Genomic DNA, 26,160 nt, shown 5'->3' with positions numbered 1-26,160 from the left:
GTTTTCCTTATTATTCACTGTTTTTTGATAAAGCAATATGTTTAGACATTCTTAATTCTTCACAAATAATCATTGTTTCTGTTTCTGAAGTATGCAACAGAAAGTGAAAAAAGGTGTGAAGCTGGTGAAACAAGAGCTGAAAGAACGTGAGGAGGTAGAAGCAGAGATTAATATTGTGAAGACTTGGATCCAGGAAACAAAGGAATATTTATTAAACCCTGATGTGGAAGTGGATACTCAACTTCAGGAGTTGCAAGTATATCAAATTTCTCAATTTCTCAATTGTGATGTTTCTAACGTGTCTTCATCATAATTTCGTAGTGAGTGTTGATCGCTTCCAAACCACCATCAATTCAAATTACAAAGTATTAATTGGATTTTGAGTAAGCCACCAGAAATAAATAAATAAATAATGAAGTAGCAGATAGGCTACAATATCTTATTTTAAATATATTTAAGATGTATTTACGTATTTGCATTTACGCAACCTTACATGCCTAGTATATGGTTTAGGAAATTTTCCCCCTGCATTTAAAATATGCAAGAACTATAGAATATGAATGTACAGAATGTGGCATTTCCTTTCTTTCTCGTAAGTCTGGGGAGAAACAAAAGCAACAAATTAAAATAAACTCAAATTACTGAAGTTGCTGAAAACTTAGTATTTTCCATATAAAGGTGGTTGGACTGGAACAGAGGACTGGATAGACCATCATAAATTAGAATCCAGGGAATTTCAAGATACGATTTTTTTTAGTGAACTAATTAAACAAAAAATGGAAATGTTTGTCGTAAAATGCAAGTAAAGTCTATATTTGCTAAATTTGTACAGATGTTTTCCCATTGTTCCTAACAGTATTATTTCTCTGTAATTAGTCTCTCCTTGGTGAAGTAACTACTCATCGCCAGGCTGTTGAAAAAATGGCTGAACAACAACAGAATAAGTACTTGGGGCTTTATACCATTTTGCCTTCTGAACTCTCTCTTCATTTAGCAGAAGTTGGACTGGCCCTTGTAACTGTACAAGATCAGGTAAAACATAGCACATGAAACTTTTATGGAATTGCACAGATTCACAAAATTGTTGTGGTTGGAAGGGACCTCTGGAAGTCACCTGGTCCAACCCCTTGCTCAAGCACCTAGAGCTGCTTACCCAGGACCATGTCCAGGCAGCTTTAGAAGATCTCCAAGGAGGGATATCCAACAACCTCTCTGGGCAACCTGTGCCAGTGCTCCACCACCCACACAGCACAGAAGTGATTCCTGACGTTCAGAGGGAACCTCTTGTGTTCCAGTCTGTGACTATTGGCTCTTGTCCTGGCAATGGGCACCACTGAAAGATCATGGATCCATTTATGGATCTAAAGCCCTTCTTTAGACTTCATAAATTATTGACGTACAGTATCCAAGTGTAGTCAAACCATGGTTATGCAGAGTAGTTTTATTATCTTCTTATTTTAACAAAATAAAATTAAAAGTTAATTAAGTGAAAGTTAATTTCTTTTCTGGAGGACTGATTTCTGGTTACTGAATTTAATTCTTGTTGTTGACAGATTCAAACCAAAGAGAAAGAAACTCAGCATATCAAAACATTGAATCAAGAGTTTGGACAGAAAATCCAGGGGATAGCAAATGAACTAAATGCAATTCTTTCCAAACTGAAAAAGAAAACAAATGATATAGCACAAGCTAAACTTGAACAGAAGGTAAGTCTAGGTTTTCTTTAATTGGTTACACCACGGTCTCTTCAGAACTGGGACGTGGTACCAAAATTATATTTTTAAAGAACTCAATCAAACTTTTTTTTTTTTTTTTTTTTTTCTTGCCCATACAGGATGAGGGCTTAACAAAAAAGTGGAGGGAGTATCTGAGAGTAAAAACAAGTCAGTTGGACAGAATTATGCTCTTCTCTTTAAATAATGAGTATGATTGCAATCTGAGGAAGCCTAAGAGGCTTCCGAACTGCTCCTGTTTTAACTCTGTATTGAAAAGACCATTCTTTACAGTCTTATCTTTACTTGTAATAAATAGAATCTAACTTAGTAGTCCATCTTATATCATTTTGTACAGTCATGAATTTAAGTACTACTGGTGCTGTTACAGGAAATGAAAAGGACTCTTGGTTACTTTTCTGATTTTTCAATTATAGTTATATACCACAAACAGAAAATTTCATCTCCACTGAGGCATAGTGGCCAAGTTAGGATTGTCACATGAGAGCAGGAGGTTTTTTTGCTTCCTTTTCTGGCTTTTGTTGTTGTGGTGTTTTGTTTTGTTGATGAGGAAGGAGAGGCACGACATGGAGGGCTCATTATGTGGTTTTTGTTTCTATTGTTGTTGTGTGTTTTTTTAACTAATCAAATATAATCTTGACCAAGTTACTGTTTGAAAGTATACAAAACAGAAAACTGGGTATATCTGATATGTCAAAAATCACCTGTTTGTTTTTTTTTTTCATGAGTTACAAGTGATATGCTCCAAAGTACCATTTGCTTTCCAGAAGGTGTGACATAAATACATGCCTTTAAAATTGGTAAATTTTTGACCCCATTAATTGAGCAGAAAGTCAATGAAATTTCCCATGTAGTACTTTCCCATGTAGTACAGACAAAACTTCTATGTCATTGAAGATTTAGTTCCCTCAACTGCATTTATGTCAGCTCTCAGGTGGTACTGCTGAGATTGAGTTGGCTTTGATCACAGTAGTAAATATTTTTGATGTTAAAATTAAAACTGATTGTGAAAATGTAAAATAAAAGTCTGTTTTAAACACATGCCCAAAGTCAAGTGGATCCACCCCTCATTTTAAAGCAACTTATAAATTCTTTATCATTTGTTTCTATAGCATTGACATTTAGTTATGCTTGTCTGAAATATGTATGTCTGTATTTAGATGCATAGATCACCATCTATCTTTGTGTCTACACACAGGCATTAATATCATTAAAGCAGGTTACTGTTCATGGAACAATAGTCATTTATCATGAATGGTTGATCATAAATTACACTATGTTGCGTCTGTGCTAGGACAGTCCTAATCTGGCAAGCTTAAAGCACCTGCAGCTAGAGTTGTGTTCAGTTCTGAATGTTTTTGCCTGGTGATTGCTATTTATATTTCTAAAAATAATTGCAAGGAGCTAAAGTGTTTGATGAGACTTATTTTGTTTATACTACAAAAGCAACAAATCATTAACATCCTAGGCACAAAAGCAATAAGAAGAAAAAAACACCCCATCCCAAGAAACTGTAGCCACTAAGCATGTTATCAGTCTGGGAAATATAGAACACTTTTTAGATTTCTTTTTTAAAAACTTTGTAATTATGGTAAGAAAAACTGATTTAAAATTTGTTTCTATTGAAATAGTCTATCATGATCCAAACCACATGTCTTTGTAGATCAAGCTATAAAATGCAAAAGCTTTTACAATGTATTCATGACTAATTACATATTTCTGAGTTTGCAAGGATAACAATATCCTTTTCAAATAAACAGGAATCTTTGTCATGACAATGTGTGCTGACCATTCACTTCAAAAACAAAAATGGAAGGAAGGCCAAGAACAGTTAATGTCATTCTGAAGTGACTCAGTCTTTTGATATGGTACAGAAAATGGTTATCCAGTTCAGCCAGGAAGTCAGAGAAGAAAGAGTAATGGGACACATATAAGAGATGACCAAACATCATGCTGTTCTGCCTTCCTGCTTAGACAGGCATTGCTGGTTTGCAGCCAGAATAAAAATGAAATGAACTATGGAGACTTTGGACAGGGTATATGAGAGTTGCAAGTTGAACTATAAATAATCAAACAGGAAAATAACACTTCCTGTTGTGCTGATTTTCTTGTTTTTCTGCCTAGATCCTTGGTGAGGAGTTGGACAGCTGCAATATAAAATTGGTGGAATTAGATGCATCAGTCCAAGACTTTGCAGAACAGAACATACCCCTGGCTAAGCAGCTGGCTAACAGGATAGGGAAACTCACAGCACTGCACCAACAGACCATACGACAGGCTGAGTATAGAGCAGCCAAGCTCAGTCAGGTATGGTCTCAAATCCTTTCTGTCATTTTTTTGTTGTTGGCTGTTTGTTTTTTGGGCGTTTTGGTTGGTTGGTTGGTTTGGTTTGGTTTGGTTAGTTGATTGGGGTGTGTGGTGTTTTTTGTTTGTTTGTTTGTTCATTTGTTTGTTTGGGGGGGGGGGGGGTCAGAAAGAGGAAGTACAGGCAAATTTCTCATTTATTTTCCTGTAGTTACACAAGAAGGAACATTCTTTGGCAAATCCGCCAAAATTTTGTTCAGAGCTTGTATCACACAGCAGAGGAGTACAGGCTGGGGTCAAATAAAGAGGGTGGAATAACTCTATGTGATGCTGCTTTAAAAGATGCATCTACTGATTGGTTCGTCTGGAGCCCTGAACAAATTTTAGACCTTCCTACTAACAACAGCATGCCAGCAAAGAATACTGTTGTCATGCTTTTCAGGGCTTCTGTCTTTTCACTGTTACCAATATTTGCTGCCTCATACATGCATAAAAACAAAAATAAAAATGTTTTACGTTAGTCACAATATGTGAGAATATAATTTGTAGATTCAATGAAAAAGTCTAGATACAAAGGCCCTGATAATGCATAATCTTTCTTCACTTTGACATTTACAAAGATTTCTCTGCTGTCCTCAGATTCAGTCTCTGAAACCCTTTGCAATAAGTTTTTGCTAATTGTCATTATCCAAAAAAAAAAAAAAAAAAATCTAGCTAATACAAAGAAAGGGATTTTCTATGATTCTGCAATCAACACCCTGATAGTTTATAAATTCTCTTTTCTGTATGCATGAAGAAGGTTCTGTAAGTTTTGAAAAAGTATATAATGATTTTTTTTCAGTTACCTCTGAAAATTTGTTTCAAAAACAGATAGAAAATAAATATCAAAGTATGAGTTCAGTCAAAGGTGGAGTGATTTAACTATTGTTATAGTATTTTTGTTCAACAAAGAAATCCACTTCCCATTTAAAAATAAAAATAAAAGCAAAGTCAAGACAAACAATGCATACAAGTAGAGAAATACAGAAATATACTTCAGGCACAGAGAAGAGCTGATCTGTCCCTCATAGACAACAAATGCATGAAAAATTAATCCTATTGTAAATAAGGAGTACTTGCTAATCACAAATTAGATGAATCAGATAACAGAGCATTTTTGGTCCTGTATTGCAAAATAAATGCACATTTCTCTTTTTGTAAATGTGATAGCTTGAGTAGACAACACGGGTTTTAAATAAAAGTGATTTGGGGAATTACATGACAGAGACAAAAAAACATATGAACGACATAAAGGAGACTTGCAGTTAGCTATAAGTTATTTTCAAACTTCTGTGCGTGGCTGAACTATGTGCAGAAAGTGTACATTCTAGGAATGTAGATGAGCATCAATGCATTCTCCCAAGTTTACCTATGTTCTTGTGGTGACTTTTTTCCTCAAAAATAGATATGGTAGTTACTGAAACCAAACCTATTTTAACTCCATAAATACACTTAATTGGTTTATATTCAATGGTAAGTAAAAGTTGTTAAAATGATCCCCCAAATTAAAAATATTAAATGAAATGAAAAGAAATCAATTTTGTCATTACTAAGAACTGTACAGAATTACATCTTAGATTTAAAAGGTGGTTTTTTCTTCTGTGTCCAGGCTGCTTCACATTTGGAAGAATACAATGAGATGCTGGAGTTCATACTGAAATGGTCTGAGAAAGCAAATATCCTAGTGCATGGTAGTATAACATGGAATTCTTCCTCTCAGCTTCGTGACCAATTTAAAGCCTACCAGGTGATTATATAAGTTGTGAAATTTAAGGGAAAGTATATAAAATAATTGAAGTTTTATTTTCCACGCATTTTCCTTTCTTTCCTTGAGAGAAAAATGCCTGAAGATTTATTTAAATTTTTATTGATTTTTTATAATAGTTTTGAAGACTGAAATAAGAATGCATTGTTGAATAAAACTGTTTCAAATGATCTCTCTGTTTACTCAAGTGCATTGGCTTTATAGCAGCATTTGATTGAACACTGTGTCTAAACAGTGGGATGCTATCACACTGAATATGTCATTACAACTAATACTTCCCTAAATAAAGATCATAGTAATTATTTTCCTAGCACTAGATGATTCCTAACCAAGAGCATACGATAAATTCTAATCTAACCAAACAAAATCTTCAGTCTTTTCCTGTTTTAAGCTAAGCTAGAATAGCCCTTCTTTTGAGCCAAATGTTCACAGACTGATGCCCAATGGATGAGTTTCTTCATCCCAAGTGCTTCCTGAACATCTCACATTAGTGTTTAGCTGTCTATGACGGTGCATGGTCATGTGAAACAAATCATCATGAGATGATCATGTCTCACTAATGCCAAAATAAGACTTCATTAAATATGTCTTCTATACATGTAGAGGGAGATCAGTTAATTTTCAGCTTCATTCACTTACATTAGGGCAGGGTAACATGCACACTTCCTTATCCTGAGTAGGACTCTCCTGGCAAGTCATCCTGAAGCTGGGAGGTAGCATTCGTTTTTTTGTTGTTGTTATTTTTTGTTTTTTGTTTTCCCTGCTTCAGAAGTATAGGAGATGGACTTAACCAATGACATCCCACTAAACACTTGGGTAGCCAATTTGTATGGAGTTACCCTGTTATCCAACTGCTTTCTGTTGCTTCCTATTGGGTATATCAGGCTTCCAGAACAGATCATATATATAGACGGTGTATGTTACATTTTTTTATAGGCAAGTATGTATAGGAAAACACTAATGATGGTAAGCAGAGCTGCTGAAGCTTCAAGACTTATTCTGTTGTTAACCTGATATTCCCTGAAGCACTTGAGTGTACACTCAGACTTAAGCATATTGCCTAAGCCTTAGAGTAAATTGGTGAAACTTAATCGTACTTTACATGTGTACAAATTGAGGAGCTTGAACAACAGGAATATACTTGGAGATATGTCCAATCTGTAGCTCAACTTTGGCATTCAATTCTGATTATATCTGTATCTAGGCTATGCTTGAAGAGTCTGGGGAGATTCACGGTGATCTTGAGGCCATGAGTGAGAGGATTGAGTATCTGTCCAGTGTATACTCTACTGAAGCAATGTCTCAGCAAGTGCTGGAACTGGGACGTCATACAGAAGAGTTACAGCAAGTTATCAAAGTACGGTTACCAAATCTCCAAGATGCTGCCAAGGTATATGAAAGCACTTTTTTTTCTAACACCAGCTGACAGCTGGTCCTATGTGCTTAGAGAATTATGGTTTTATAAGTGATAGCAGTGCAGATTATTTGTGGTCTATAAAAGGTACAATTCTATTGTCTAAACATAGGTGTCCTGCACTGCTTGCAATGCTGTTGAACATTCAGCGTTGATTTCAGCTACTGATCCAAATAGGGACAAGATAGCTGTTACATCTGCCCTCTCTGGATGGATTGGGTACCATGGTGTGTCTTAAATGGCACTAAACACCAGTGTTTAGATACTTGAATTGAGATGAAAATGTCTCTGTCAGTATTTATGCTGTACTATTTCTTTAGTTTTCCCTTAGAAGATAGCTCTCTCTTGATTCTAATCAGCACTGGACCAGACCAGGACTCTATAATGTAAGACCTGTCTCTCCAACAGAGTGCAACGAAAAGAAGGAACATGTTTTTTCATATTCCTGATATTTCTTTGCAACTCTTCCATATGGGTTTATTATTAATGTATGTGTGTTATCCTTATGTAATGCATGAGGGCACTATAAACTGGTACAAGACACAGGAAAGAAGCATAAAAGTATTTTCTATTTGCTCTTACGGTTAGGACACAAAATTTTTATTTTTTCTTATTATTATTTTATTTGACACTATAATTTGGTAAAAAGAATATAAAAGAGTATTGTATATTTCTAGTTTTTTTTTTTGTTTCTTTGTTTTTGTCAGCTACAAACAAATAAGTAGGAAAATAGTACCTAAAGGCAACTAGGAATAGCCTATCACTAATAGTTAGGACAATCATAGCTAATTTTAAAATGGTTAAAATGTGATTCATTTGACAGTATTTATAGGATATGGCAACATGACCATGTTTAACAACTGATGGGCAGCTAACTCCAACACACTTCTCTCTCCCCCTCGTCAGAAGGATGGGGAGAAAATACAATTAAAAAAGAAAAGTTCATGGGTTGAGATAAGAAGCAGTTTAATTAAAGGAAAAACAAACAAAAAGAAAGGCTGCAAGGGAGCAGAAGGAGAAAACATCTGCACTCTCTGAAGCAATGTTCACCACATCTTGGCATGCAGGGTCTCATTATACATAGTGGCTGCTCGAGAAAACCAACATTTTTGTAATGCGAGTCACGTCCTGGCCCTCCACCCCTTCTCCTTATGAATTGAAAGGCTTTTATTTATTTTTTTCCATGGGGGAAAAAAAAATGCATACAAGTAAGCACAGTAGAAATGAAAATTATTATCTTCAATTCTCAGATAAATATTGTTATAATTGAATAAACTATTTGTAAATTTTAACATGGAAACATGGAGCTGAATAGAAGTCATCATAGATTTGTGAAGAAAAAAAAAATATCAAAAGAGTGCAACTTAACATGAAAATAATAGGTTTTGTAGATAAATGCATGTCCAATATCTTTAATAATATTTTACATGATATTGTTATTAGCAAATGTTAAAGCTAATCTAGTTGAAAATAAAATAGGTATATGTTTAATAATAAAATAGAATGTTTAGAATTTTATCTGGTGTGTAATTATCCATGCTTTGCACCCCAAAAGGCAGGATACATCAAGTAGGATTTTTCAAGGTTCTCCCTTGGGTCTGATACTTGTCAATAATTTTCATTAGTGAGGTGGATGGTGTTTTAAAGACCATGGCTTTTAAGTTGCTTAGACAAAAGCAACTTAGCAAGAAAACAGCTTAGAGAAAAGTACAGGAGCCACCCATAAATAAATAAGTAAATAAATAAACAAAGCTGCTATTGAATAGGGACAAAGGCAAATTGTTACCTTAAAACAAGGAAAAAAAAAAAAAAAAAAAGTACTTGTGTGTCTGAATGAGAAGCTACTGGCAAGAGGCACACTGTAGAAGTGTCTTGACTTCAATCATGGAAAAATAAATGAACATTGCTGAAAAAAAAAAAAATCCAAACACTGTACAGAATATAAAGTATTTAATTATGAAGATATGTGAAGCAGTTCTTTTATTCTCCCTATTGGTCAGTAGCAAAGTTTCAGCTGTGTCCTGTTTTCCACTTGAGGAAAGTTGTGGACTCACTGGATAAAGAACAGAGAAGAGTGATAATAGTGACATGAGTATAAACTTGCAAGAAAATATGCATGAAAAATGATTATCCTAACATATGAAGTACTCAGAAATGATAAAAATTATGTGTTCATGTTTGCTGTTAATAAGATTGTAAGTAGAGGGTTGAAATTGCAACAAAATATAGTTTCATGTCAAACAACCAGAAAAATCTTCAAAATAATAGTACTGGAACACTGGAGTATGTTGTCTATAGAGATAAGAAGGACACTGATGGTGATGGTCTTTAAGAACAGTGTGGAAAAATAAGACAGTTCTGTCCTGTCTTATTGTGGGAAGGTGACTAGAGGACATCTGGATCACCTTTCTAGACCTATGACATTGAAATCAGTTTTATAATATACATGCTGTATTTGAGATGGATGAAGTACTTGAAATAGTAATAAATAGTAATAAATAACTCTGGATTTGGGACCTATTTCTCCATACCCTCATATGACTGATATTTTCATCCAATATTTTAAACAGTTTTCATTGTTAAAATTATGAATTAGCTTCGACACTGTAATAAGGGACACAACTGCAAAATCCAGACATTTATATTTCTAGTGATTTTTTTTTTCTTATTCCTGAATCAAATCTATTATGTTACAGGACATGAAGAAATTTGAAGTTGAGCTGAGAGCCCTGCAAGCTGCTCTGGAGCAAGCCCAAGCCACACTAACCTCTCCAGAGCTTGGACGTTTGAGCTTGAAAGATCAACTGTCTCACAGACAGGTAAAAGGGCAGGACCTCGAAGTTAGCTCTTGAGTGGCATGAGCTTACACAAAGAATGTTGGTAGTACTATTTGTGGAGTTTCTTAGGTAGACCATTTTTTCAAAATGTAGTTGCAAATTACTGCCAAGGGAATAAGGGATCAAACCATAGAATAACATATTTTTTGAGTTGGAAGAGACCTTCAAGATCATCTGTTTCCACCCACACTGCTATGGACAGGAACACCTTTCAGTAGACGAGGTTGCTCAAAGCCCCATCCAACTTATCTTTGAATACCTCTAGGGATGGGGCATTCACTTCTCTGGGAAACCTGTTCCAGTGCTTCACCACCCTCTGAGTAGAGTTTCTTCCTTACATCTAATCTAAATCTCACTTTTTTAGTTTAAATCCATTACCCCTTGTCCTGTAACTATATTACCTGACAAAGAGTCCCTCTCTAGCTTTTCTTTATCCCCTGGATAAGTGCTAGAAGGTGACGATAAGGTCTCTCTAGAGCCTTCTCTTCTTCAGGCTGAAAATCCTCGATTCTCTCACCCTCTCTTTGTAGAAGAGATGCTCCAGCCCTTTGATCATCTTTGTGGGCCCTCCTCTGGACCAAATCCATATCTTTCTTATGCTGGAGGTCCCAGAGCTGAATGCAGTGCTCCAGGTGGGGTCTCACATGAGCAGAGTAGAGGGGGAGAATCATCCCCCTCGACACACTGGCCACACTTCTTTTGATGCAGCCCAGAATACAGTTGGCTTTCTGGGCTGCAAGCACACGTTGCCAGCTCATATTCATTTTTTTGTCCACCAACACTTCCAAGTCCTTTTCTTCAGGTCTGATCTTAATCCTCTTTTCACCCAGCCTGTGTTCATGCTTGGGATTGCCCTGACCCACGGGCAGGACCTTGCACTTGACCTTGTTGAACTTCATGAGGTTTGCACAGGCCCACCTCTCAAGCCTGTCTAGGTCCATCTGAATGTCAACCCTTCCCTCCAGCATGCCAACCACACCACTCAGCTTGGTGTCATCCACAAACTTGCTAGGTTTGCACTCTTATCCCACTGTCCATGTCACCAACAAATATATTAAAAGGGAAAGATCATTCCCTCAAAGGAATTGTTTGAAGCATAACATTTTGTGAGTTTGTTCTTAGCTTTATGCAATCCTGAGAACTGACCATACAATTCAAGTTCAATATGTAATAATAGTTATAAACCCAAGCTTTTATCCAGAACTTTTTATCAAAATGTTCTTAAAGTACTTCAAAAGGAATTCTGGATTTTTATCCCTGTTTTGCAGCTAGAGGTGCAAGAAGATAGTAAGTTGCTTGCTCCCCCAATAGTCAAGTGAAAAGCTAAGAAAACTCAGTATTTTGTAAGCCCAGTTACTTTTATATTTGTTTAGTTAAATTACCACCATAAGATACTGCTGATTGTATTTGGTGTACTATGGAGATTTTTTGACTTGTTATTTTTGGTCACAGTTTCAAGACAAGAAAAGTAACCCATATTATAGCTTACTGAGTTCCTTGAGAAACATTTCTTGCTGCAATCTGATATAGAGATTTAACTGTTCTAGTCTCCCAGGAAAATTAAATGTCAACAGTTCCACTTTAGGATTGAAATCTGCAGAAAAAAAAAAAAAAAAAAATATATATATATATATATATATATAAATGATAGGTAAATTTACAGAGCTTTACTTTTGATTAAAATATATAGTCTTTATTCTAGAGATTGCAGACAAGTTTCAGAACATGATATTGAAGAATATAGCTGAAACACATCACCCACCCTAAGAGTAAAGGAGTACTGTGTTCTTTGCACTGGCTCTGTCAGGTCTTAGAAGTATACCTATCTTTTGTACATATGGAACGGGGCTGTAGCCCCTGCACGTGTATTTCACTAGACAGAGGGGGGTTCTTGGAGACTGCCTGGCTGGCATGTGGCCCCATGGTACCTCTGAGTGCCAGTTGCACAAGGCATCTTTTGCCAGCAGTGCAAGGCCTGATGGAGGAGAAGCCTTCCCAGTCCAAGGAACAGATCGTTGTACCAAGTCTCTGGTTAGATTATCCACCATACTTCATGAAGTCTGTATTTCTGAATATGGTATAGGAGGAGGGAGACAATCACTCTCTTTATCCTTGTTTGCCAAATAGATTGTCTAGATGATTTATATCTATTGAGCTTCAAGCCTTTTCTAATGTACTGAGGTTCTTTTCATCAGACTTCCCTTTTTCTATTTTTTTTTCTGTGTTAAAACTGTATATTTTAATCAAAAAGAAAGCTTTAATGTACATCTAACTCCCTAATGAAGATAAAAAGAATACTAATAAAATCTATTAATCAGTCATTGCACTTTTATATGCTTCTCATGCACAGACATTGCGAAAGGAATAGAGACTATTAAAAAGGGCACCCAACATATGATGTATTTAACAACAACAAAAAAAATCTGTATGTGTGTTTTTGGTGCTTTATAGCCTTTTTAATTTTAAATATTTTCAGCAATTATTTGCATTTTCAAAGGAAGACTGGAAACAACAGGATTTATTTGCTGTTTTTAAACTGTGCTTCAACATGAAGTTCCACTTGGATTTTAATGTTAAAATATATGTCTGCATAAGTGACTGCTATGAAGCTTCAATCTGTGGATTTTTTAAAGATATTTCTCAAATATGTTAACAGTATTATTCTTGTGCTTAGACACTCAGAAATAAGAATGACTGTTTTTTCATGAATTATTTTTATGCCTGGTATGTAGGTCTTTTGGTTAACTAATACTTTAAAAGAATACTCATTTCAGAATGAAAATCTCTAGACAAAGTGTATCCTAATTATATTAAATTAAAAGCAAACAAACTAACAAACAGATAATGAAATTCATTTTTTATTTTAGTTTGTGAATTCATAATTATCTTTTGCTGCATCAAATGTTCTGGGAGTTCTGCAAAATGGGCTTATTGTGGCACTGACTTTTTCTAGCATCTGTTGTCTGAAATGGAATCACTGAAGCCAAAAGTTCATGCAGTACAAGTTTGTCAAAGTGCTTTGAGGATTCCTGAAGAGGTGATCACCAGCCTGCCAATATGTCACAGTGCCCTTCGGCTCCAGGAGGAGGCTAGCCGCCTGCAGCACACTGCCATTCAGCAGTGCAACATCATGCAGGCAAGTGTAACTGTGTCCCATATATTACTCTGAGTAATTTGACCACACAAATTACAATGAAAACAATTTTATATCTCTATCCGTTCTTCTTTGCCCAGTCATACAACGAGTATGTTTCCTAGTATGTTTCGGTCCTTTCTGATTACATATTTGGGGGGGCTTAACATTTTTGATGATGTTATTGGTCAATTTACTCATCAGACTCTTATGGTGGTTTTGTCCTCAATCTTGAAATGTTTTTTTGTAATGCTGCTGGGATTAAATAATCAAATAGTTAATATAAATTTTTATGCAGTGTAATGTTTTAAATAATATAATCGGTTAATGAAATTAATTTTAATATATCATTGTAACATCAGCTGCTTAAAATAATAACATAACATTGAGCTAAATAGCTTTCTAAGCTAAAAGTCATTTTTTTATTTAAGCTTTCTACATATTTCCTTCCTGATTTTGAAGACATTCAGTATGTATTAAATCCCCATTTCAAGCTTTGCTAAATACAAGAAAATTAGTTTTTGTTTGACAGCTTGATTTCATACCTAAATACATAAAATGTATTTCCAAAGAACAGAATAAACATTTTTTTAATGCTAGTTAGTGATAGAAAAATACATATCGAGCTAAGTTACAGCTACAGAGTTTCAAGTTAAATAACAGTAGAGGCTTCTAATTATCAAAGGTAGTTAAGTACAAAAAAAAAAGACATAATGTCAGACTAAAGGTTTTAGAAACAGATCAGACCAATTTCTGGTAAGTTTATACTACAAAATAAAAAATAAAATAATAATAATAAAAAATGATACCTCGCTGGTAGGATAATGGTCTAAATCATTCTTCAGGATCTTCTCCCAGTGGTATTTTCTATGATTCTGTAAAATTTAAGTTTCTCATGTAGTTTTTCCATTTCATAGAAGGAGGCTTGACGTGAATAAATAGATGAAAGTGCTTATATTAAAACTATCAAATTAGGCAATGCTGTCTTTTAGTGAGTGTGTTTGGGGCAGATGCTTATTGAAAGCTGAAGTTCTAGACCCAATATTGAATACAAACAAACAAAACACACACACACGCACACACGCGCGCGCGCACACACACACACACACAGAGACAGACAGACAGACAGACTTTGGCTTGGCAAGGTGCTAACACCAGTTGGGTGTAAGTTAGCTTCAGTGCAGATGGGAAATTGGTCATACTTAGAGTAAATAAATACTGATTTTCATGTAGACACTTGATTTCTTTTTTTCCTCTCTAGGAAGCTGTGGTTCAGTATGAGCAATATGAGCAAGAGATGAAACATTTACAGCAAATGATAGAGAGTGCCCATCGTGAAATTCAAGACAAGCCAGTAGCAACCAGCAACATCCATGAACTCCAGGTCCAGATTTCTCGTCATGAGGTAGGAAAGACAGAACAACATAGGCTCACTGGCAGGTCACTGGCCTAAAACAATTTTCATAACCAAGTTTCATAAATTAGCTGAGTAGTTTTTTGGACGTGCTTGAAGGCTATCTGTGCAGATAAACCAATACCCAATAGGAAACACGTGCTATTAGTGCAATCTGGAGTATTCCTTTGTTTATTCAGTTAAATAGGTCCTAATCTCCAGGCAACATTATGCAAACTAAAACATTATGTACTTAAGGGGCAGTTAACACGGGTACTTAACTGAGGAACATCACAGAAGTCAATGCTAAGCATTTAGTCACTTGATCACTGCCAATTCAGCAATCCTTAGATATATCTTAAAGTCCTTACTTATATGATCCCATTAATGTAAGAAAATACCAGGGGACTTGAATCACAGGAAAACTACAGTAAATTTGGAGGAAAAGTCTGCAAGAGACAATCCTAAGGATTCTTGTCAAGTAATTTTGGGGAAGAGTTCTGTCCCGTAAAGTTACAGGCTCTGCCCTCAAACTCATTGATTGTAAGTACTCATATGAATCAGGACAGTCTCCATGGAGCCTTTTCTTCTGTGCTGGCATGGGAGCTCCTGAACCCCCTTCCTATGCCTGTATCTGCTATGTACTCCAACAGATAGAAAATGCATCATTGATACGTGTGTATCACTTTTGACACCAGATGGCACAATTTCTTTAACTTTGAATTAAAAATCACCCTGAGATATTATGTAACCGAAACTACTGTTATATGTGTTGATCATTTTCTGTCTAGTTTGCACAAAAGTAACTCACTACAAATGCAGAGTGTTTTCCTTTAGAAACAAAACAACAACAACACCTTCTGTATTTTTAGCAGGGAATTCAAAATGCTAGACTTTCTATTCAAATGTTCTGGAACAACAAAAGCAGCAGGAGAGTAACTTTAGTGATACAGAGCAATGCTGATGGAGAAAGGAATGAGAGTGCAGGGAGGAATTTAAAATGGGGCAGCTTGTAGTTTCATCTGCATTTCAACAAATTCAGTAGCTTCAGTTTAAAAGATTCCCTTAAACATCCTTTTAAGCAGGAAGATAGCAGCTTTACTGCATATTTTGGGAACCACCAGGGAGTGGACAGGTTTCACACTCTCAAGCTTTCCACATTTAGAGACAAGGAGTTTTACACATATATTTGGTTTGCATTTTGTCTGCTCAGTAGTTGTGGAAAAGCACACAGTTACATAAGTGGACTCTATATTGTTATACAACTTTAAAAAGCAAGTTTGTCAAGATGCTTGTCCTGTGTTTTATGAATTTAAGAAAACATTATTTGCCAGATTGTCTGTTTAACCCGGAACAGGAACTTAAATAAGCATTTTTAGTACCTTTGTTTAGAATGAAAATAGGAGGATGGAAGTATAAGGAATGTACACTGTTTTCTACAAAGCTTGTAGTACTTCATATGTATGCAGTTATACTCTGGAACTAAGTTTACTGAACCCTGTTTCTTTAGACTTTCAGAAAAGAATGTGGGCAAGTATCTCCATACTTCTGTATGATTTTAATGGATGTACAGTACCTCACAGGAAATTACATTTATAAGTTATTTTATTTTTTTTCACAATCACATTTTTGCATCTTTTTTTTTTTAATTTTCTTTGTATTCAGTTGAAGGGGGTATGTTAGATTCTCCATGCATTGGACATTAATGATACAAATGTTATTACCCTTCAATATTATTGATGGAGTAGTGTGTTTTGAATGATAATAGATTTCCCACTTGTGTGTTGCTGAGATGTGCCATTCATCAAATATTAGTAAATGTCTAGTACTTGCCTAACAGAGCAGATAACTCCATTCCAGCTAATAGACATTAAAGCTGTGTCTTGATTTGATCAGTTTTTCAACTGATCTCATCTACTGTTTTATACTTGAGACTTTGTTTAGTCTCCAAGGTGAACCTTGGAGATCCAAGAGAGGTTGTCTTGTTGCTGACATGACAAACAGTGAGCAGGTACCATTGAGTCCCAGACAGAAAAAGTAATCATTGGTCTTTGCGATGCATCCACTTCTAACTCTGTATTTTCCACCGTGACTATTCTGCACTGTGATTTTGAGGAAAATGTTTACTGAAAATGTTTCATAACCAAAATAATATTTTAATTTTACTTGCCTGAAGCAACAATTTTATTTCCTTTTTTAAAGATATTGCAATTATTTGTTATTACACAATATTATATTTGTTATTATACTAGATCTTGCAACTTCTGTTGCTATTTTTCCCTGAAAGCTTTCATTAGGTAAAATAAATAAATAAATAAATAAATAAAACAGGTATACAAATAATTTAGAAATGTCCATTAGAATGAATAATCACTGAATTAACAGGGAAGCTTACACAAATGTTGTTTTAACCTTATAAATCAAAATTCTATCACATCACTGAGCCTCCAGGGAGGCAGGAACATTAGCTTTGGCAGAAATGTAAAAATCTCCCACCAGTTTTTATTTGAAAAATATGAATTGAATGCCTGGAAACCAGACACTGAACTAGGCAGCAGTAAAGTATATGAGAGAATATTAATCAGTTTCTGTCTATTCTGTTCCATGTTTCTTCTCTGACTAAACTTATTGTGGTGATGTTTCACCACCCAGACAGACCATTCCACAGCCATGATAAACAAGATTTTAAAATATACTCAGCTTTAGGCCAGATTTACTGATGCTTATTAAAGAAGAGCTAGTATTGTGTGCAGTTCAGTTTTTAACTCTGAAAACTTACTCAAAACAGAAATAAGATAAAATATATCCAAACACTGACCAGAAGTGATTCAGTCTGCATTTAATCTTATTATGTGAACTATTGTTCATATTACAATTGATCTTGTTAAACCCTGTGAGTTATTGTTTAAACTATTCATTCTTTCTTGTGAGAGCTGAATGGTGCGTTTTTTTTTACAGTTCTGCTTATTACATGACCTCATTTTCATGGCATGCAGTATGTGGAAAAGCTTCATCTTCCTTAGATAAATGCAAATAGGTCAGAAAGAAAAAATAGAAAAGAAAGAAGGAGAGATGTTCCCCTTTTCTGTAAACTGAAGCATAGATAATTTGTGTCCAGTTCAGGGTGGATGCAAGTACGGGGTGCAATGATCACACAGAGGCTTTCACAGTACTTTTCCGGTTTCACTTCAAAGCTCTCTGCTTTGCGGTTTAGCTGTGCAGTGAGACGCAGCCTGACTTGTTCCCTCCACAATCAACATCCTGCTTTTCAGCTAGTACTGCTGCTTATGCAGTGTTTCTGAGAGGCAGCACTATGATTTCATTGGCTAGGCTAGGAGGGGAGAGCTTGCCTTCTCTACGGAAGCTGGAATGCTGCTAGTCCTCTGGCCTCTATTGGCTGCCTCTGCATTAGGGAAAAAATATGTTTCCTCAGGAGCTGGCACAGAAGATCAGAGGATACCAGGAGCAAATTGCTTCTTTGAATTCGAAGTGCAAGATGCTAACAATGAAAGCAAAACATGCCACTATGCTGCTGACAGTGACAGAGGTGGAGGGGCTTTCAGAAGGAATGGAGGAGCTGGATTCAGACCTGCTCCCGGCACACCCTTCTCATCCCTCAGTGGTTATGGTAAGGAATGAATTGTTCTCAGTACAGTTTATCTGACCTGATTGCTTTTGCATCATTGCAACACTCCTGTGTAGCGAGTTGCCACAACTCATATCTATATTTTGCTTTTGAAATGGCTGGAGTGTGGCAAACCAAGCAAGCTACAGCTTCCCCTTACTGTATTTTGCTTTATATGGGTTTTTAAGACTCATAGATATAGGATGAAGTTATTTAACAGACAAACACCAGTGGCAGTTATCTGTAATAAGATGCAAATTTAGTGCTTTTTCTTAGATGTCAGCGTGTGTGAGCCAAAAAACTATTGAATTGCAGGAATCAGGTAAAAACGGAAGAAAAATTATTTCATAGCATGTTGCAGTGCATGTATTTTACAGAGCATATTTCTAAAGCTCTTTTATTAAAAAGTTGATGTAATACTTGACTGTATGCTGCTATATTCTCAAATGAGTATGTGGGAATGAAAGCTGACTAAGTATTTACATAGGCCTCGTGTTTGAATTAAAATGCTTTTGTTTCTTGTTGGGTCTTATTATAAACATACTGCTAATGTCATTGGGATTTTTGCCTGAGTGCAGATTTCAAGATTTATCATGGCATAACAGAACTGGGGAAGCAAAAATTCTAAGTTACTATGGGATTGTACATTTTTTATATCCTAAGTCTGTTCCTTGTTGTTCTAACCAGGCCTGGATATGGATACCAATAGTTCATTATTCCGTAGCTGTCCACAATATTTCCAGATGCATCTCTGATTGCACAAGAAGACATTTAGGCAGACCCTGACATGTTATTATTCAGTTGCTGGGTATACATTTCCTTTTAAATTCATTAGGTTACAGAAGAGAATTTTCATAGTTAAAGTATGGCTAGTAAATATGACTGTTAATTCACCAGATTTTTAACCTGGCAAATGTAAGGGCACGAAGGACAAAGTATGACTAAATGCTGTCATGTTCATTCTAGCTGTGTGTTTTGTTTTGTGTATTTTCTCTTGTTTTGATCTCAGTCTAAGTAAACCTAAGCTGAGGTAACTGATTTTCTTCCTGTGCTCTGGGGTTTACTTTTCCTGTGGCAGATGACTGCTGGTCGCTGTCACACGCTGCTCTCCCCTGTCACTGAGGAGTCTGGGGAGGAGGGAACCAACAGTGAGATCTCTTCTCCACCTGCCTGTCGCTCTCCCTCACCTGTGGCTAATACAGATGCTTCTGTTAACCAGGTACCTCCCTCTTGGCGTTCATCCAGTTTTTATCTCAGAGACATGTATGGTTCCATTCCACAGGTGGTTTATTTAATCCTGTGAAATAATATTTTCCTATAGCTCCAAGAAAATGAGGCTGTACCTCTAACTTAATTGAAACTTCAGATTCTAGCTCAAAATGTGTACAAATATTGACTAATGAGTTTAAAATGTGTAATTTGGCATTATGGCTATTCATTATTTTTAAAATAAATTTTAAGTGACAGTTACAAAGCTCTTCCATGTCACTACTATTTTATATTTATACCCTATTTTTGATTTTCAAAGCAGTACACAATGGAATCTTGCATCCTGAGAAAAAATGCAGTGTTAAATAATAAAACATTGTATTATATCCATATACAACTATCTTACAGCATCATTGTCATTGTAGCATTGAATTCGCAGACTATCTTCCATTTAATACCATTTCAAGTATTAAATTTCATGTAATTTTATCATGTATTGTTCGTTCCATACTTTTAGTGACTGTCTATTTTAAGTGGTCATGAGAGAGATCAGTAAAATAAATTTTGAACTAAAACTGTGGACTCTGCACTTCTACTAGGATCCAGGGTACATCAGCATTCATTATAAAGTGAACAATGAACCAGCACACTGAGCATCATGTACATCAAGGCACATATATAATGCTAAGATTAAGTTTATAAATTAGCCTTAGGAGCAGTCACCACCTCACTGAATTCATCATGTTTTGTGTTTTTTTGTTTGTTTGTTTGTTTGTTTTTTTCATTTATTTTTATTCCCAAAATTGACTGCTGCAGAATTTGAAGGTAGAGTCGTGTTGTGTTGCATTGCTGAAAAGAATTAGAGAAGTTTGAGCAAGTAGCTCAGTAATTCCTTCCACTAATTTTGACGATGTATATGGTGCTTTGGAAGTTGCTAAATCTAAAGGATTCATTTTCATGAACTTATATAAGAAATAACATTAGGGTAAGATAGTAATAGAGGTAGCATTCTTCAACAGAATAATAACAATGTTATATAATGAATCAGATGGATTTTTCTGTTATTTCAGATAATCAGAAATTTCCTGGTAATGTTTACTTAATGTTAAAACAAACAAACAAACAAAAAAGTCAATGTCAATCAGTGAAAAAGTTAAATGACCAAGAACATCTTGTGTCCTAATAAACAAACCCATCATCGATTCATTACATTTCTCTAGGGGGTAGGAAATAAATAAATAAATAAATAAAAATCCAGTAACTCAAATAATAAGGAAAATCCAGTAAGAATGCTGATGTACCATAACCTGACATGGAACACACAAGTTTTAGAGCCTGTGATTTACTAGGGTAAAACTGAACAAAAATATGATGTCTTTCATTTAGCAGGAGATATTTGAAAGAGATAAGATCACTGGTGTTATAATAATGTAAAAAACTGACAAATGCAGGTTTCTTCAGTGTGGTTAATGTTGAAATGAACAACACTTACTAAACAATAAGGGGAAGAACATTCCAAAATACAGTGGTTTACTTACAAAATGCTTAAGTTCCCATACACATGAGATTTAAACTAAAGAAACTGAAACTGCCAGTGACTATCATGACTAGGAAGGCTTCATGAAAGAAGGTTGGCAAATAATAATAAAAATAATAAAAACAGCAACAACAACAATAACTCTAGAGAAGAGAGAGTTAGGAACTTAAATGTTAAAAATACTTTTTTATTCAGTAAAAAAAAAAAAAAGAAAAAAAAGAAAAAAAAAACTCTGCAAAACTAATTTGGATTTTTTTTTTCTTTCTAAGTAGCCAGTGCTAACAGAAATAATTTCTCACAGGAATATCACCTGCAACATACCAGAAAAATATGTGAACAGGAACTCTAGAAAGTAGAGTTACATTAGTTTAGTTTTGGGAGAAAATAATTAGAGCACTTATAAAGGTTTTTGTTTTGTTTTATTTAATTATTTTTTTCTGTCTTGGGGTAGGGGAGAAATGTGTTGTTAAAACTGTAGAAAGAGATTAGTGATTAAAGTATGACAGTCTTCCATCAGAGTTTCATAATATCTCCTAATGATCAAATGTAGGTATCCTGAATTGAGACATCTAAGTGCTATTTTTACAGTGCTAACAAGTTACAAAAATACAAAACAAATGTCAGTTGCGTACTAGTGGAAATACTGATCCTATGTATGGAAACAGTAAAACAAAAGCATGAATACAAGAAAGTGAAATATCTATCACTGTTGTAAAGTAGCAGCTGCCCAGGGTCTTTGTTTTGTACTAACACTCCTCTAAAAAAAGTCAGAGGAGTGAGGTGGAGAGGGACACAGCTAAAAAAGATTTTAAGAATCTGATCACAACTCTTAAAAGGCTGAATGATTCCATGGTATATAATATTTCAGCAATTAGTAAGTGCTTTAATGGAATTTATTCTGATAAAAATCAGGGACTTTATCTGTGCTACAATAGTGAATGAGAATCCCTTCAAGCTAACATTTCTCACATTTACCCAAAAGTACAGGTGATTAAAATTTAGCACATCTTTTTAAAACCTGTTTTCCGGATATATAATGTACAGCAATTGAATTGAAAAAAGATGAAGTTGTTAGCATAAAACCTTGGAGGCCACAGCTGATCCTGTGATTCAAGTCTTCATCACTGGGTCACTGTAAAACATCTTTCTCTCTCCTTGTACACAGACTGCTTCATAATCGTTCTTTCTCTTTCCATTATGAAAACTCATCTGTGTTGCACAAGCCCCTCTTAAATACAAATCCTTGAAATTTAAACTCATCCTTTGCTCCTACATCCTAACAAAGAAGCTTGAGTACTGTTCATTGACTAATTTTCCTAAAAGGGCATGAGACTTTGGGTCCTGAATAGGGGAAAGTAATCAGTAAGAACACCTGGATTCACATTGTCAGCATAAAAAACCTTCTGAAAAGAAACTGTCATGTTGTATACTCCAAAAAGTAGTTGAAATGATGGGCAAAGGGGTTACTTTTCCCCCTCTGTAAGAACAAGCCATTTATTCTACAAACTGTGATTAAGAAGTCTCAGAAGCACAAGCTGTTTTTTATGTTTGTTTGTAGAGAAGACTAGCTGGGGATCGTAGTCGCTGCAGACAAGACAAATTGAGAAGTTCCCTGCACTGCTGTCATTTTTCTCCATGACATGGAAAAATCACTTGTGGTTAGAGCCAGAAATTCAGAAATCAAAGTCCTGAATACTGTGTTAAGCTGTTACATGTCCCCTGTTGAGTCCCAGACACTATAGATGCCTTCATCTTGTAATTTCCCAAGACATTTATTAAGAGGTATCTCATTTAACAGATTTGGACAGTTTGAAATTCAGTCCATTCTTGGGTCTTCTCTTTCTATGGAGAGACTTTTTCAGGGATCCTCAGTAAAAATTCATGATCCAGCTGTCTATAAAATGCAGTAACAGCAGTTTCCTACCTTTAAAAGTACTGGTAATGACCTGTGAACAGGCACTTTAATTGTTAAAATGTCCACCTAGAAACAAGATAACCTGAGCTCATCTCTTCATTTTCTTGAGAGAGTGAAAAAATATACCTGTGCAGCTGCTAGGTGATGGGCTGTTTTCTGTGGCAGGTGGACATTCTGTGCATCATAGATTTAGAAAGAGAGCCTAAGAAAGTGACTGTACCTGGAGAGTGGCTTGATTTCTACACTATTCTTCCAGAGCTTCTTTGCTTTTGTTCACATATGCTATTAAATAACATTGAAATAGCACTGGGAAATGAAGAGTCTGCTTCAATTTTGGATCCTTTTGCAGGTATTCTAAATTCCCACATGTACAGGAGTGAGATAATATGGCACTTGCATCAGTACTTCATTACAAGAAAATGCATTTGTTTGAAATTATTTTTTTTAAACCTATAACATCCTTTGGTAACACTAGATTATTGTCTTCTTTGGATCTCACTAATTCTTTAGGCCCTTATTTATCAAGCCATACTTTTCTGTATAATTTTCTATGAATTTCATTTTTAAAAAATTCCCATTAACTAGTGAAGATCAGTAAAGATTAGACAAGAAATATTATAATGGCCATGAATTCCCCAAGGATAATACACTGAGCACATAATGTAGGCCTGTATTTTATTTAATTATTTTTAAGGCTTATCTTGCAAATATTACTTCTGAAAATGAGATCACAAAAAGGTCTGTAGTGGTAGCATATGACATCTTGGTCCCAGTGTCAGGTTGCAACAGTTGAAGAAATAGCCAAACACTAAATACACAAGTTCTGATGGGAAATATTTCTGCTTTGAATGTTTCAGTGGTAACTTGAACACTTGCCCATTTATCTTAATACTTCTGGTCCCTCTGCCCACTGTCTTTCATGAGTGAGTCGACAGTACCTGTTTGTTTGAAGACCAATGCTTAATATTCTTTCTTACCTCATTGACTAGTCCTATTTGATTTCAGTTCCAATTTTCATCATATTAAAGCTCCAAAGCATACTCAGTGTATTACTTTTAAATATTTATTTACTTTGTTGTTCAGGGATTGCTTGGTTCTTTTGGCTTTGTGGCTTGGTGGTGGTTTTTTTGTTGTTGTTAGTTTGGTTTGGTTTGTTTGTTTTCAACAGACATATGCAATGGATCAGTATGCAGGGGGATATTCTTATATATTATCTTTTATTTTGAAAGTGCAATAATGTGCTTCGTGCTTGTAGGACATTGCTTATTACCAAGCCTTATCTGCTGAACAGTTGCAAACAGAAGCTGCTAAAATTCAGCCCAGCACTTCAGCCACACAGGAGTTTTATGAACCAGGCTTAGAATCAGCTGCTAGTGCCAAACTGGATGATTTGCAGCGTTCCTGGGAAACACTGAAGAATGTGGTATGTCTTCATCTGGAGGGTTTAAAACAATCAGCTAGCTTGTAAGGAATAAAATGCAATTAACCTGCTTAGCTAGTATTCTTCTCTGAAGTTCTTGGCTCTCTGGGGGCAACAAGAATTGTCTGTTGCAGTATTATATTACATTATCTTTGTCTGTTGAAAGGCCATGCAGGATGGACCTCTATTAAGAAAAAAATAAGTCATTTGTGCTGATAGTTGCCTTCAGAAATATTAGCTGTTGTCAGATAATATTCCGTAACCTGACATGGAATTCAATTCATATCGGAAATGTTGGTAAAAAAGGGCCAAGTATCCAGTTCCTCCAAATACTGAGTCAGCTTAACACACTTCTGCATAGTAGTGTAGCATAGTCATTCAGTGATGTATCAAAATGGCTACAGATTTTATTACATACAATGTATTTTATTTCTTTGCAAAGGTACAGCAGCTATAATGAACTATGCCTCTATCAAACTGTGTGTATGTACATGAATGAGTGCATAAAATCTGTAATAATTCATGAGAATGTCCATAGTTTATCCCTGGATAGTAAAGTGGATTTTTTTTTCCAGTCACAGATCATAGAATTTGATTGATGATATCTAAACATATAAGTAATTTTAATATGGCTGTTCTGATTTCTAATTTATACTTCTGAAAAACGATTTTGCAAGTTTTTGGTTTTAGTCATGTAAGCCTGGGGATGTATGAAGCAGAAAAACATTCAAATCCTGTATCAGAGGTTAGAACTTATATCTACTATTCCTCATCAGATAAGTGAAAAACAGCGCACCCTTTATGAAGCTCTTGAACGTCAGCAGAAGTATCAGGACACACTCCAGTCTATATCCAGTAAAATGGAGAACACTGAGTTCAAACTGAATGAGAGTGTGGAACCAGCCAAGAGTCCAGAGAGCCAGATGGCTGAACACCAGGTAAAAACTTTTTGCATAAGAAATAAAGGGAGGCCATGCATTACCTCTGTATCTTTAGTTCCTTTTGTTGTTAGATAGCAGCATTGTTTTTGGTTGGATGACTCAACAATATGCAGTAGCTGTATTATCCATGGTAACTGTATGTCTTGCCTTTCTGGACTTCCCACTCTTCTAAAGATGATGTAACAGGGATTCTTTAAAGGAATAATAATAATAATAATAAAAAGTAAGAATATATGTATATATAATGTTTGTCCAACCAAAATTTTCAGCAAAATCTTTTGTCAAAGATTGTGTTCAATGACACCTACATATACTGGTTTTCAACATCAGTGCTATTAGCAATATATGCTAGTACATTTATAGAGAGATACTATATATAATGTTCCCAGTTTTACTAAGATCATCACTAATACTGATGCATTGTAAATTGATCTAAATATACTTTTTGCCTTGTTAAACAAAACAAACAAACCAAAGCACACAAAAAATTCCCTCTCAAGGGTAGTCTTGAGAAATTATGCTCTTAACAATAAGAGAATATGGTAACTCTCTGAGGTAAAATGCTGCAATTATTTTCACCAGGAAGCTTTTCCTTTTCAGGTTATTAATGTTAGTATTACAGACAAAGAATTAAAATAGAATATTGTGTTGAACTTTACTATATCAGCCCCGATGCTAGAGGAAAAGGTTATCCATTTCTAACTCATTTTGATGCTGGATACTCAGTGTCAAGCAAATAAAAAGTCTGCATCAAATGTCTGCCCAAAAATACAAATGGATTATTTCCCTGGCAGATGTTTATCTTCAGAATGTAAAGAACCCAGAAGAAGGCTTTCAGAGAGGTAACACTATCTTTCTGTCATCCATGTAGGCTGGAGGAAGATGCAACCAACAC

The 26,160-nt window shown here is 35.3% G+C and overlaps 1 protein-coding gene across 13 annotated transcripts in view; it reads left to right on the top strand.

The window, feature by feature from the left end:
* The window catches only part of SYNE1 (spectrin repeat containing nuclear envelope protein 1), a 301,148-nt gene that overhangs the window by 180,666 nt on the left and 94,322 nt on the right, over positions 1-26,160 (top strand). For 11 of the 13 annotated variants that reach the window (XM_035322952.1, XM_035322962.1, XM_035322953.1 and 8 more), the window contains 13 exons: positions 91-256; positions 877-1,032; positions 1,554-1,706; positions 3,858-4,040; positions 5,686-5,823; positions 7,046-7,231; positions 9,952-10,074; positions 13,046-13,228; positions 14,487-14,630; positions 18,052-18,246; positions 19,322-19,462; positions 24,160-24,327; positions 25,101-25,262. In XM_035322952.1, coding sequence (XP_035178843.1) covers positions 91-256; positions 877-1,032; positions 1,554-1,706; positions 3,858-4,040; positions 5,686-5,823; positions 7,046-7,231; positions 9,952-10,074; positions 13,046-13,228; positions 14,487-14,630; positions 18,052-18,246; positions 19,322-19,462; positions 24,160-24,327; positions 25,101-25,262 — 2,098 coding nt within the window. The remainder of the gene's footprint in view (positions 1-90; positions 257-876; positions 1,033-1,553; positions 1,707-3,857; positions 4,041-5,685; positions 5,824-7,045; positions 7,232-9,951; positions 10,075-13,045; positions 13,229-14,486; positions 14,631-18,051; positions 18,247-19,321; positions 19,463-24,159; positions 24,328-25,100; positions 25,263-26,160) is intronic. The other 2 variants (XM_035322954.1, XM_035322959.1) reach the window with 2 other exon arrangements.

The sequence above is a fragment of the Oxyura jamaicensis genome, chromosome 3 (assembly GCF_011077185.1).
Source record: "Oxyura jamaicensis isolate SHBP4307 breed ruddy duck chromosome 3, BPBGC_Ojam_1.0, whole genome shotgun sequence".
In the NCBI taxonomy this organism is placed as follows: Eukaryota; Metazoa; Chordata; class Aves; order Anseriformes; family Anatidae; genus Oxyura; species Oxyura jamaicensis.
The sequence above is the reverse complement of the archived record's forward strand: the minus strand, read 5'-3'. Positions and strand labels throughout refer to the sequence as shown.